Source organism: Salvelinus sp. IW2-2015, unplaced genomic scaffold, assembly GCF_002910315.2.
Source record: "Salvelinus sp. IW2-2015 unplaced genomic scaffold, ASM291031v2 Un_scaffold1849, whole genome shotgun sequence".
Taxonomy (NCBI): domain Eukaryota; kingdom Metazoa; phylum Chordata; class Actinopteri; order Salmoniformes; family Salmonidae; genus Salvelinus; species Salvelinus sp. IW2-2015.
In genome coordinates, this window is record NW_019943214.1 from 130687 (window position 1) to 143361 (window position 12675).

The 12675-nt window shown below is 42.5% G+C and overlaps 1 protein-coding gene across 1 annotated transcript in view; it reads right to left on the reverse strand.

Moving 5' to 3' along the window:
• The window catches only part of ndc1 (NDC1 transmembrane nucleoporin), a 48075-nt gene extending 39330 nt beyond the window's left edge, over positions 1 to 8745 (reverse strand). The window contains 6 exon segments of the mRNA XM_070439684.1: positions 1584 to 1691; positions 2476 to 2506; positions 2509 to 2554; positions 2638 to 2660; positions 2844 to 2964; positions 8458 to 8745. Coding sequence (XP_070295785.1) covers positions 1584 to 1691; positions 2476 to 2506; positions 2509 to 2554; positions 2638 to 2660; positions 2844 to 2964; positions 8458 to 8496 — 368 coding nt within the window. The 5' untranslated portion in view covers positions 8497 to 8745.
• Positions 8746 to 12675: the final 3930 nt, after the last annotated feature.

A 12675-nucleotide genomic window follows, 5' to 3' on the forward strand; every position in this document is an offset into this window, starting at 1 on the left:
TGACACGTTCTTCTACTAGCCGGTCTGAAAAGTACCAACACTTCCTAGCCGGCAGCTAGTTTGACACGTTCTACTAGCCCGGTCTGAAAAGTACAACACTGTCGTAGCCGGCAGCTAGTTTGACACGTTCTACCTAGCCGGTCTGAAAAGTACAACACTTCCCTAGCCGGCAGCTAGTTTGACACGTTCTATAGCGACCCAGTCTGAAAGTACAACACTTCCTAGCCGGCAGCTAGTTTGACACGTTCTACTAGCCCGGTCTGAAAGTACAACACTTCCCTAGCCGGACAGCTAGTTGACACGTTCTACTAGCCCGGTCTGAAAAAGTACAACACTTCCCTAGCGCAGCTAGTTTGACACGTTCTACTAGCCCAGTCTGATAAGTACAACACTCTCCCTAGCCGGCAGCTAGTTTGACACGTTCTACTAGCCCGGTCTGAAAAGTACAACACTTCCCTAGCCGGCAGCTAGTTTGACACGTTCTACTAGCCCAGTCTGAAAAGTACAACACTTCCTACCGCGCAGCTAGTTTGACACGTTCTACGAGCCCAGTCTGAAAAGTACAACACTTCCCTAGCCGGCAGCTAGTTTGACACGTTCTACTAGCCCAGTCTGAAAAAGTACAACACTTCCCTAGCAGGCAGCTAGTTTGACACGTTCTACTAGCCCAGTCTGAAAGTACAACACTTCCCTAGCCGGCAGCTAGATTGACCCGTTCTACTACTAGCCCAGTCTGATAGTATAACACTTCCCTAGCCGGCAGCTAGTTTGACACGTTTACGAGCCCGGTCTGATAAGTACAACACTTCCCTAGCCGGCAGCTAGTTTGACACGTTCTACTAGCCCGGTCTGTAAGTACAACACTTCCCTAGCCGGCAGCTAGTTTGACACGTTCTACTCGCCCGGTCTGATAAGTACAACACTTCCCTAGCCGGCAGCTAGTTTGACACGTTCTACTAGCCCAGTCTGAAAAGTACAACACTTCCCTAGCCGGCAGCTAGTTTGACACGTTCTACTAGCCCGGTCTGAAAAGTACAAACTTCGCTAGCCGGCAGCTAGTTTGACACGTTCTACTAGCCCGGTCTGAAAAGTACAACACTTCCCTAGCCGGCAGCTAGTTTGACACGTTCTACTAGAGCCCGGTCTGATAAGTACAACACTTCCCTAGCCGGCAGCTAGTTTGACACGTTCTACTAGCCCGGTCTGATAAGTACAACACTTCCCTAGCCGGCAGCTAGTTTGACACGTTCTACTAGCCCGGTCTGATAAGTACAACACTTCCCTAGCCGGCAGCTAGTTTGACACGTTCTACTAGCCCGGTCTGAAAAGTACAACACTTCCCTAGCCGGCAGCTAGTTTGACACGTCTACTAGCCCAGTCTGAAAAGTACAACACTTCCCTAGCCGGCAGTAGTTTGCACGTTCTACTAGCCCGGTCTGAAAAGTACTAGCCTCGGGCCATCTTCATTTCCATCCCTGTGTGTATGTCAGGTAAAAACCTTAACGTGTTGTGTGGTGTCTCACCTCTCATCCTGTGTACAGGGGTGCCCAAGGCGGTAGCGCCTCCGATGGTGAAGGCACAAACAAGCTACTACAACACCCATGATGCAGTGCACCAGTGAGTGGACGAACTGACGGGGGTGGAGCACCTGACCCAGGAGGGCGATCTTGGAACAGGCGACGGATGGGACACTGGTGGGAATCAATCAATTAATATCAACAATTAATAAAACAGGGTGAATGTTGGGGATGTGTTGTCCAGGACATTGGCACCACCATAAACAGAGGGAATGCTGGGACTGTGTTGTCCGCAGGACATTGGCACCACCATAAACAGAGGGAATGCTGGGACTGTGTTGTCCAGGACATTGGCACCACCATAAACAGAGGGAATGCTGGGACTGTGTTGTCCCAGGACATTGGCACCACATAAACAGAGGGAATGCTGGGATGTGTTGTCCCAGGACATTTGCACCACCTATAAACAGAGGGAATGCTGGGACTGTGTTGTCCCAGGACATTGGCACACCATAAACAGAGGGAATGCTGGGACTGTGTTGTCCCAGGACATTGGCACCACCATAAACAGAGGGAATGCTGGGACTGTGTTGTCCCAGGACATTGGCACCACCATAAACAGAGGGAATGCTGGGACTTGTTTGTCCAGGACCATTGGCACCACATAAACAGAGGGATGCTGGGACTGTGTGTGTCCCAGGACATTGGCACCACCATAAACAGAGGGAATGCTGGGACTGTGTTGTCCAGGACATTGGCACCACCATAACAGAGGGAATGCTGGACTGTGTTGTCCAGGACATTGGCACCTACAGTACAGTGAGACCATCATTTAAGATATATTTCCTTCTCCAGTAATTGTATTGTCCTGGTTCCACCCACGAACCCCCCAATCGCCTGCGGCTCCGTCCACTCAGAGGTGTGATCCCCTGGGAGAACCCTTCGTGGACTGGCTCACCTGTGGTAATACTCCAGGTTGAAGAAGCCACCAGCAGCACCACTCCACACAGCAGAATGAAGGAGAAGATGCCACTGGACTGGTCAATAGGACAGGCATTCTGGAAGCAGACAACAAATCATTAATAGGCTGCTGAATACCTATATATACCCTTCCACTGGCACTGGTCAATAGGGACAGGCATTCTGGAACGAGACATTACAATATATGTGCTTACAAGCGTCTCTACAGTAAGGTAAGTTAGTATGACTGGCTACACAGCCAGAGAATGACTACAGTAAGGTAAGTTAGTCTGACTGGCTACAGTAAGCTAATACATTTTGACATTGTGTACAAGGTGAGTATTGGCTTCTGAAAGGTTCTCTCACCTGATATCCAGAGTATGGGGTGAAACAGAGTGAATCTGCTGAGCAGTACAAACAGAGCTGTGGTGGGAAGCAGCAGGAGGACAGACCACGCCACACTGGCTACTGCTCTCCAACAAATCACCTGGAAACACCAACATTCATACACACATACATCACATTGGGAAGTGACTCGTATGCCATAATTGTGTTCCCTGAAAATGTTCACCTGAATAAGCCTAGCTGAGGAACGCTGAACTCTGATATATCGAGATGGAGTTGAGTTATGATCACTGGTCGCGTGATTTGCTAGCAACAACATTGAGGCACCATCAGTCGACGCTTGTAAAAAATAAAAATAAAACGCCACTTCTGAAAACGATTACCTGTAACTATGTTTGTTGTGTACAATCGCATTCCTCCCGCAGGGTGCTGAAATTCATACCTGAAAAATATATATTTAAACATTGCGAATAAAACCACAGACTTTTTCCTCATTTGTGTTACTCAACTCAGTAAACGGCACATAGTTGTAGAGGACAAACGTAGGTACAAGTAAGGGTTTTCAAAATAGACATTTTTACAAGCGTCGACTGACGGTGCCTCAAATCGCACTCCAGCTCGGTATAAGAGAATGCTGTTGAGTGTTCTTCAGCTAGAATAAACCTCTACTAGGATTGCAAAGGGTCAGAAACTTTCTGGGAAATTTCCTGAATTTTTCCATGGGAAGTTAAGCCCAGGAATATGGAGAATTTTGTTTAATTTTTTTTTTTTTTTTAAGTTTGCTTATAACAGTGAACCTTTTTTTGTGGGATACACACAAGGCATTTCTAGGTCTTGTGGCATATTTTGGTTAAACTATTTCCCAATTCAATGGAATTGCAACCCTCTGCATGCACAGTGCACTCTTCCATCACATGTACAGCTGATTCTTGCACACTAATGCGATGCTATTGATCCCACACTGTCTGAGCCAAGGACTACATGCTTTCTGGTAAATTTTGATTACAATATTGGGTGGGGGGAATATATTTTATATGACATACATGATTTTTTGTTAACTAGTAAATAGTAGCCTACAGCAAAGTGTGCTTAAATCATTTCTAACCTCTTAACAATTTCTGCTAGTTAGTTTTTGCTACCATGTGGGTTTTAGCTTGCTTGAGCCTGCTAACTGAGGAGTGTTAATTCACCAGTTTCCATACATGTTTCATTTTAAAACATCTTACAAAAGGAGTTGTTTAATCTAACTGCTTAACTATTTATCTGTACATAGAATTGCATTTGTTGTTTTTTTTTAACTAATTTTATTCCTAATCTTCACAGGAAAATGACACGGGCACCATCTGATGTGTGGAGACATTTCACTGCAGCTAATGTAGAAGGAAAAGCTGTGTACATTTGCAAATACTGTGCCAAATCATATGTGAACAATGCAACAAGATGCAGATAATTTGGCCAAGTGCATTAAAGTTCCTCAGCGCTCACAACAAAGCTACCTCTGAAAAAGTCATTCTACTTCTATTCGAAGTGAAAAGGATGAATCAGACACTTATCGATAGCAACAGCTCATGGTCCTCCTGGAATCAGAAGGTTTTTTTTGATCCATGGAGGAACGTAGTTAGAGAAAATGCTGATGAATGTCTTGCTCGAGCTGTGTATGCAACTGGTTACTCTGTGTCAAGGCAATGTGTATTGGAAGAGATTTCTGAATGTTCTTCGCTCAGCATACACCCTCCAAGTCAACAGCACGCCCTCAACCAGTTCCCTCCTTATATATTCTCAAGATCTTTCTGTCCTCTATCTCTATCTTTCTTCTGAATCTTCATATATGACTCTCCCTCCTTTCATATGTACTATCTTTCTCTCTCTAATTCCATTATCTTCCCTCTTCTACTATATATGATATTTCTCTCCAACAGACATCTCCAACCACGACACCCTCCAACAGACACCGCTCCAACAGCAACCTCAAACCAGCCCCCTCAACCAGACCCTCAACCAGACACCCCTCCAACCAGACACCCCTCCAACCAGACACCTCTCAACCAGTATTCTACAAGAGCACAGACACAAAGAACAGACACACCGGTCTCTCTACATTGCAGATGGGCTGAAGGCAGTCATCAATGACCTTGGACCACAGAAGGTATTTGCACTGGTGACAGACAATGCCGGAAACATGAAGGCTGCTTGGTCTAAAGTGGAGGAGTCCTACCCTCACATCACACCCATTGGCTGTGCTGCTCATGCATTGAATCTGCTCCTCAAGGACATCATGGCACTGAAAACAATGGATGCACTGTACAAGAGAGCCAAGGAAATGGTTAGGTATGTAAAGCAACATCAAGTTACAGCAGCAATCTACCTCACCAAGCAAAGTGAGAAGAATAACAGCATCACATTGAAGCTGCCCAGCAACACCCGTTGGGGTGGTGTTGTCATCATGTTTGACAGTCTCCTGGAAGGGAAGGAGTCTCTCCAAGGAATGGCCAGTCTGCCGACATGGACAGCCCCATCAAGAAGATCCTCCTGGATGATGTATTTTGGGAGAGAGTGGTAAGCAGCCTGAAACCTATAGCAGTAGCCATTGCACAGATTGAGGGAGACAATGCCATCCTGTCTGTTGTTAAGACTCTGCTTGCAGATGTGAGAAGCAATCCGTACTGCCCTGCCCACTTCACTGTTTCGCCAATCAGAGGAAACTGCAGTTCTGAAATACATCAAAAAGCGTGAAGACTTCAGCCTGAAGCCCATACACGCCGCAGCGTACATGTTGGACCCCAAGTACGCAGGCAAGAGCATCCTGTCTGGTGCAGAGATCAACAAGGCCTATGGTGTCATCACTACCGTGTCTCGCCACCATGGCCTGTATGAGGACAAGGTTCTTGGCAGTCTGGCGAAGTACACTTCCAAGCAAGGGCTTTGGGATGGAGATGCAATATGGCAGTCGTGCCAACATATCTCATCAGCCACCTGGTGGAAGGGACTTTGTGGATCTGAGGCTCTTTCCCCTGTTGCCTCCATCATCCTCCAAATCCCACCAACATCAGCCGCCTCAGAGCACAACCGGTCCTTGTTTGGGAACACACACACCAAAGCACGCAACAGGCTGACCAATACAAGGGTTGAAAAATTGGTGGCCATCCGGTCAAATGAGGCTTTTTGAGCCTGACAACGAGCCATCCTCAACAAGGTTGGAAAGTGACAGTGAAGATGAGGCCTCAGAGTCTGATGTTCAAGAGGTGGACATTAAGGAGGTCCAGGGAGAAGACATGGAAGCCTGAGAGGAAGACAACCAAAGCTTTAGTTTCTAGACTATCATTTTACAGATGTATGTTGAAAACGTTTTTGGGAGATGCGATGGATCATTGGGGATCAATATTCCCTTTCTTTTGTTGTTCAGTGAAATCATCCCATGTGAAGAGTCAACTAATTTAATTAAAGTTAAATTCATGACTACATTTCTTTTACATTTTATTTGTATTGAAAGGATTTAATAAATTGCAATTATGTCTACTTATGATAAGGTAAAAGGTTAATGTTTCTGTCTTCATATGATATGGTAAATATATCCAATGCAAAAAACATCTACATTTAAATGGTATTAATATTAATGTGCAAATATTCCTGTTAATTCCCATATATTACCACAGAAGGTGAATATCCTCCAAAATGTGCAACCCTACTGGTGACACTGTCAGTGATTTATTTAGAATTCAAGGCACATTTAACCAGCATGGCTACCACAGCATTCTGCAGCAATACACCATCCCATCTGGTTTGGGCTTAGTGGGACTATCATTTGTTTTTCAACAGGGCAATGACCCAAAACACCTCCAGGCTGTGTAAGGGCTATTTGACCAAGAAGGAGAGGCCCCCCACTATTACCCGACCTCAACACAATTTGAAATGGTTTGAGATGCAGAGTGAAGGAAAAGTAGCCAAAAAGTGCTCAACATTTGTGGAAACTCCTTCAAGACTGTTGGAAAAGCATTCCAGGTGACTACCTCATGAAGCTGGTTGAGAGAATGCCAAGCGTGTGCAAAGCTGTCATCAAGGCAAAGGGTGACTACTTTGAAAAACCTAAAATATATTTTTGCTTACTACATGATTCCATATGTGTTATTTCATAGTTGATGTCTTCACTATTATTCTACAATTTAGAAAATTGTCAAAAATAAAGAAAAACCCTTGAATGAGTAAGTGTGTTCAAACTTTTGCCTGAAATTATGACCCCCTTCATCAGTAAGCTATTCATGCAGGCTATTGGGAAACACAAGCACTTACCTCAAACAAAAAATAAATCACCTCGCTATTTATGTTGAATAAATTAGTCTTAATCTGAACTAAGCAAGTTGCTAAATGGTTCAGTCTAAATCTTGTCTAGGATGCTGTAGACTATCTGAGATGAGATGTAGGCCTATCAGGGGCGATAGGCGACCTGCTTTTATCTAAGCAAACCATGGCAAAACTGAATCACATTCATCAACCCAGATTTTAGTCTGTAGCTTATACACCTATTGAAATGACAAGTCAATCTCAGGAAATGGGCCGTTTATAACGGTTTATAGTATTAACATCTGGCACAGAATAACAGATAAATTGCCAGAAAATAACCTCAAATTAATTTATTAAAAGTTAGTCCAAGTGGTTCTTGCTCAGAGATTGAGATCCTCTGTCCAACTCACTCAAACTCTCCTGTTGGATTAATCTATGTTACGGACATACGCAAAGGGGATTTATTTACAATTATAAACCTGGTTTAAGCCCTGAATGCTGATTAACTGAAAGCGGCAGTATATCAGACCATATACCATGGGGTATGAGAAAACATGGCTTTTAATTACGTTGGTACACAGTTTATTATAGCAATAAGGCACCCCGGGGGTGTGTTGTTAATATACCACGGCTAAGAGCTGTATCCTGGCAATCAGCTTTGAGTCATGCTTAAGAACAGCCCTTAGCAGTGGTATATTGGCCATATACCATACCCCCTTGTGCCTTATTGCTTAATCATAGCAGTCAAACGAGTTAAATCGACATCCATTGATGGAAAATGATCTGGCGAGTTTAATAAGGGTGAATTATTTCATCTCTTGCCACATAGTCAGTCATAGCTTGCAATAACTATTATTTTGAGGAAACACGAATTACACTTCTAATGTCGTTACAAGTTACTATGTTATTCCTTCTAATTGGAGCGATAACATTATAGAAATGTGTGTATATAGGGTGTATTGTATAAATACGGCAACTCCACTCTTGCTGTGAAAAAACAACAACTATTGGGCTGGTTACCAGGCCTTTTGTGCGGGTTTTGAGTAGTATGTATTGGGCTAGAAATTGTAGCTTGGAGACAGACCCTCTGGTCAAAGCTGTTCGCTACGTTAAACTACTAAGTTACCTAGTTTATGTGAAACTTGAAAATCTAGCTAGCTTTTCTACAATTACAGACAGCCAGCAACAACTAGTGTTCTTGTTGTTATACTAGCCATGAAATGTAGCTACTGTTACTAGCTAACTAGTTAGTAAATAGCAAGTTAGCTAGTGTAATTGGATAACAACCACGGGTAACTAACGTTAACTAGCTAGCTAGCTAAATGTGGTTGATTTGTTTTAATTGGGCAGTGCTTACCTTACGAACGAACCAACAACTTTGATCCACTGAAAACATTTTTTTTTCGATATAAAGATTTTTGATCCGACTGCAAAAAAAAAAAGTGTTCAAAAGAATGTGCTAGCTAGTTGTCAAACTCCTAGATAACATTATATTTTTGTGCAGTTTCGCATATCGCGCGGCACATGCATTCAAAGGACAAGTCAGGACCCCTTTCAAAGTCTGTCCAAAGAGACTAGAGTATGAAGAGAAGCTAAAACTGCTTCTCCAAGACAAATCCCCATCACAGTTGTAGGCGATGTCATGGCGACGTTGGCTAATTAAACTCATGCGTAGAAAACACTTCATCCGGTCTCGCCGCCGAACTGCGCATGTGCAGGCCGTCAAAATCAAAGGCACTCCATCGATATAAAGTCGTTTTTTGACGAAAATGAAAACATGTCACTTTTTAAGACGTTGGCTTGAATCTCAGTTCTGCCTTTAGATTTCGAGAAAATTAACAATTAATGAATATTTTTGACTTCTCAAACCCCAAACCCCGGCCTAGTCTGTTTGGTCCTTTTCGGAAGCGTTCCCAGATGGGTCGTGATCGTGCGCCTCTGGGTTTAGAAACTCTGTGGTCTGTCACATAGAAATTAGGTGGTGGGCCGAAGCCTAAAAACGTGAAGTTGATCGATCCCCGTTGAGGGAGGACCTGATATTTTGTATATGACAGTACAACATTCTTATGATGACTATAAAAAAAATTGCCACCTTATAACTTGTCATAAAAATTATATTTCAACACCCTGTCTACTCAGGCAAATTTGCAAACTGCTAAACTTGGAACCAATAGGATCTCCCGTACATACCCCTCGTGATGAAGGTAGCCAATGGCTGTAGGATGTAAACACAGCTTCCAATGAAAACTCGAGCTGCTTCCTGTGCGTGCGTATATGTGTGCGCGTGCGCGTGCTCCAGAGACGGAAATAAGATCTGTTTTGGAGTGAAATATGCAGCGTGCAATAGGAATTGTCCTGATCGTATGAAGAGGAAACACCGTTGACCAGTGGTGTAAAAAGTCTCCAATTGTTATACTTGAGTAAAAGTATAGAAACCATAATAGAAAGTTACTCAAGTAAAAGTTACCCAGTAAAGTCCTACTTGAGTAAAAGTCTTAAGGTATTTGGTTCTAAATATACTTAAGTATCAAAATAAAATGTAATTGATAAAATATACTTAATAAGTATCCAAAGTAAAAGTATAAATCATTTCACATTTCTTATATTAAACAAAGCAAACGGCACCATTTTCGTGTTTTTAAAATGTATGGATAGCCAGGGGCACACTCCAACACTCAGACATCATTTACAAACGATGCGTTTGTGTTTAGTGAGTTCGCCAGATCAGAGGCAGTAGGAATGACCACGTATTCTCTCGATAAGTGTGTGAATTGGACCATTTTCCTGTCCTGCTAAGCATTCAAAATGTAACGAGTACTTTTAGGTGTCAAGGAAAATGTATGGAGTAAAAAGTACATAATTTTCTTTAGGAATGCAGTGAAGTAAAAGTAAAAGTTGTCAAAAATATAAATAGTAAAGTAAATTACAGATACCCCCCAAAACGACTTAAGTAGTACTTAAAAGTATTTTTACTTAAGTACTTTACACCACTGCCATAGCCAATGTATTAAAAGCTAACCAATGTTACAGTCTGACTAGCCAAGCCAGCTACTGTAAATGTCCATTTACCTGCTCATGAGGCTAGTGTTTCATTAGCTGTCTCGCTGTCAGTGAATTACATTGTTGAATCATGTTTTGGCATAATTATATGTCTCATTTTAAGTAACTAGTTGCAGGCTTAAATAAACATTAAATCATATACTTTGCATAGAAACCCAAATAAAAGCACGTAGATAGAATGATGTGTCTCATGTATGCTAGAATGGAGGTTAAAAAACTACAGTAACATTTGCATATTAGCCAACAAATCCTAGCCTACACATATACCATACCTTGCAATACAATCTTCTCTAAAAACAGTTGTACAATGTGCTCTGCAAAAAGATGACCAGAGTTTGATTTCTAGACCAGATGAGTTCTCCAATAGCAGCTGCCCAATGGATAATGTTGGATGTATTTAACTATAAAGTAAAGAGAATGATAAAGATAAATAATATATAAAGTCTGGAGAATGATAAAGAGCCTGACTTTCTAAATTCTTTCCAATCCATCCATTGTTCTACTGACTATGACTGAGTGTGAGAAGTGTTTAACATAATGTACATTTCACACATATACATACAAACACAAACACATTTAGTGTTTCACCATTTATTGAGTACGGGGAGAAATTGTAAAGGTGTCTCAGGCAGTTTATAGAGAGAGAAGTTCTGCGGGAGGCACAATCTTTACAATGTTGCTGTCCAGATATGAGAGCTTTACCATCTATGCCAAAAGGCTGGGCCGCTAATGGAGAATGTAGAACTGTCATCAACCTATGCTTCAGTATTTCCCCTTCTCTCTGGGAACATTCATGTGCCCAGGTGACAAACAGTTGAAGTCGAAAGTCATTAAAACTCGTTTTTCAACCACTCCACAAATGTCTTGTTAACAAACTATAGTTTTGGCAAGTCGGTTAGGACATCTACTTTGTGCATGACACAAGTAATTTTTCCAACAATTGTTTTCAGACAGATTATTTCACTTATAATTCACTGTATCACAATTCCAGTGGGTCAGAAGTTTACATACACTAAGTTGACTGTGCCTTTAAACAGCTTGGAAAATTCCAGAAAATTATGTCATGGCTTTAGAAGCTTCTGGTAGGCTAATTGACATAATTTGAGTCAATTGGAAGTGTACCTGTGTATGTATTTCAAGGCCTACCTTCAAACTCAGTGCCTCTTTGCTTGACATCATGGGAAAATCAAAAGAAATCAGCAAAGACCTCAGAAAAAAAATTGTAGACCTCCACAAGTCTGGTTCATCCTTGGGAGCAATTTCCTAATGCCTGAAGGTACCACGTTCATCTGTACAAACAATAGTACGCAAGTATAAACACCATGGGACCACGCAGCCGTCATACCACTCAGGAAGGAGCTGTCTCTCTGTCTCCTAGAGATGAACGTACTTTGGTGCGAAAAGAATCCCAGAACAACAGCAAAGGACCTTGTGAAGATGCTGGAGGAAACAGGTACAAAAGTATCTATATCCACAGTAAAACMAGTCCTATATCGACATAACCTGAAAGGTCGCTCAGCAAGGAAGAAGCCACTGCTCCAAAACCGCCATAAAAAAGCTAGACTACGGTTTGCAACTGCACATGGGGACAAAGATTGTACTTTTTGGAGAAATGTCCTCTGGTCTGATGAAACAAAAATAGAACTGTTTGGCCATAATGACCAATGTTATGTTTGGAGGAAAAAGTGGGAGGCTTGCAAGCCGAAGAACACCATCCCAACCGTGAAGCACHGGGGTGGCAGCATCATGTTGTGGGGGGCTTTGCTGCAGGAGGGACTGGTGCACTTCACAAAATAGATGACATCATGAGGAAGGAGAATTATGTGGATATATTGAAGCAACATCTCAAGACATCAGTCAGGAAGTTAAAGCTTGGTCGCAAATTGGTCTTCCAAATGGACAATGACCCCAAGCATACTTCCAAAGTTGTGACAAAATGGCTTAAGGACAGCAAAGTCAAGGTATTGGAGTGGCCATCACAAAGCCCTGACCTCAATCCTATAGAAAATGTGTGGGCAGAACTGAAAAAGCGTGTGTGAGCAAGGAGGCCTACAAACCTGACTCGGTTACACCAGCTCTGTCAGGAGCTGGTGTATTGTGGGAAGCTTGTGTAAGGCTACCCAAAACGTTTGACCCAAGTTAAACAATTTAAAGGCAATGCTACCAAATACTAATTGTACCAAATACTAAGTGTATGCTACCAAATACTAAGTGTATGTGATCTTCTGACCCACTGGGAATGTGATGAAAGAAATAAAAGCTGAAATAAATCATTCTCTCTACTATTATTCTGACATTTCACATTCATAAAATAAAGTGGTGATCCTAACTGACCTACAAGATAAAACCCACAAAGAAAAGACAACAGGCCAATGCATATGTGGTCTCAATGTCTAACAGTGATGGCAGGGCTAGTTCAAACAGCAGTAGGATGGTTCTCCTCACAGGTGAGGGAATCAGCTGAGCCCATGCTTGCTGAATAGCACCTGGTTGGTCTCTGGGAACAGGACAAAGG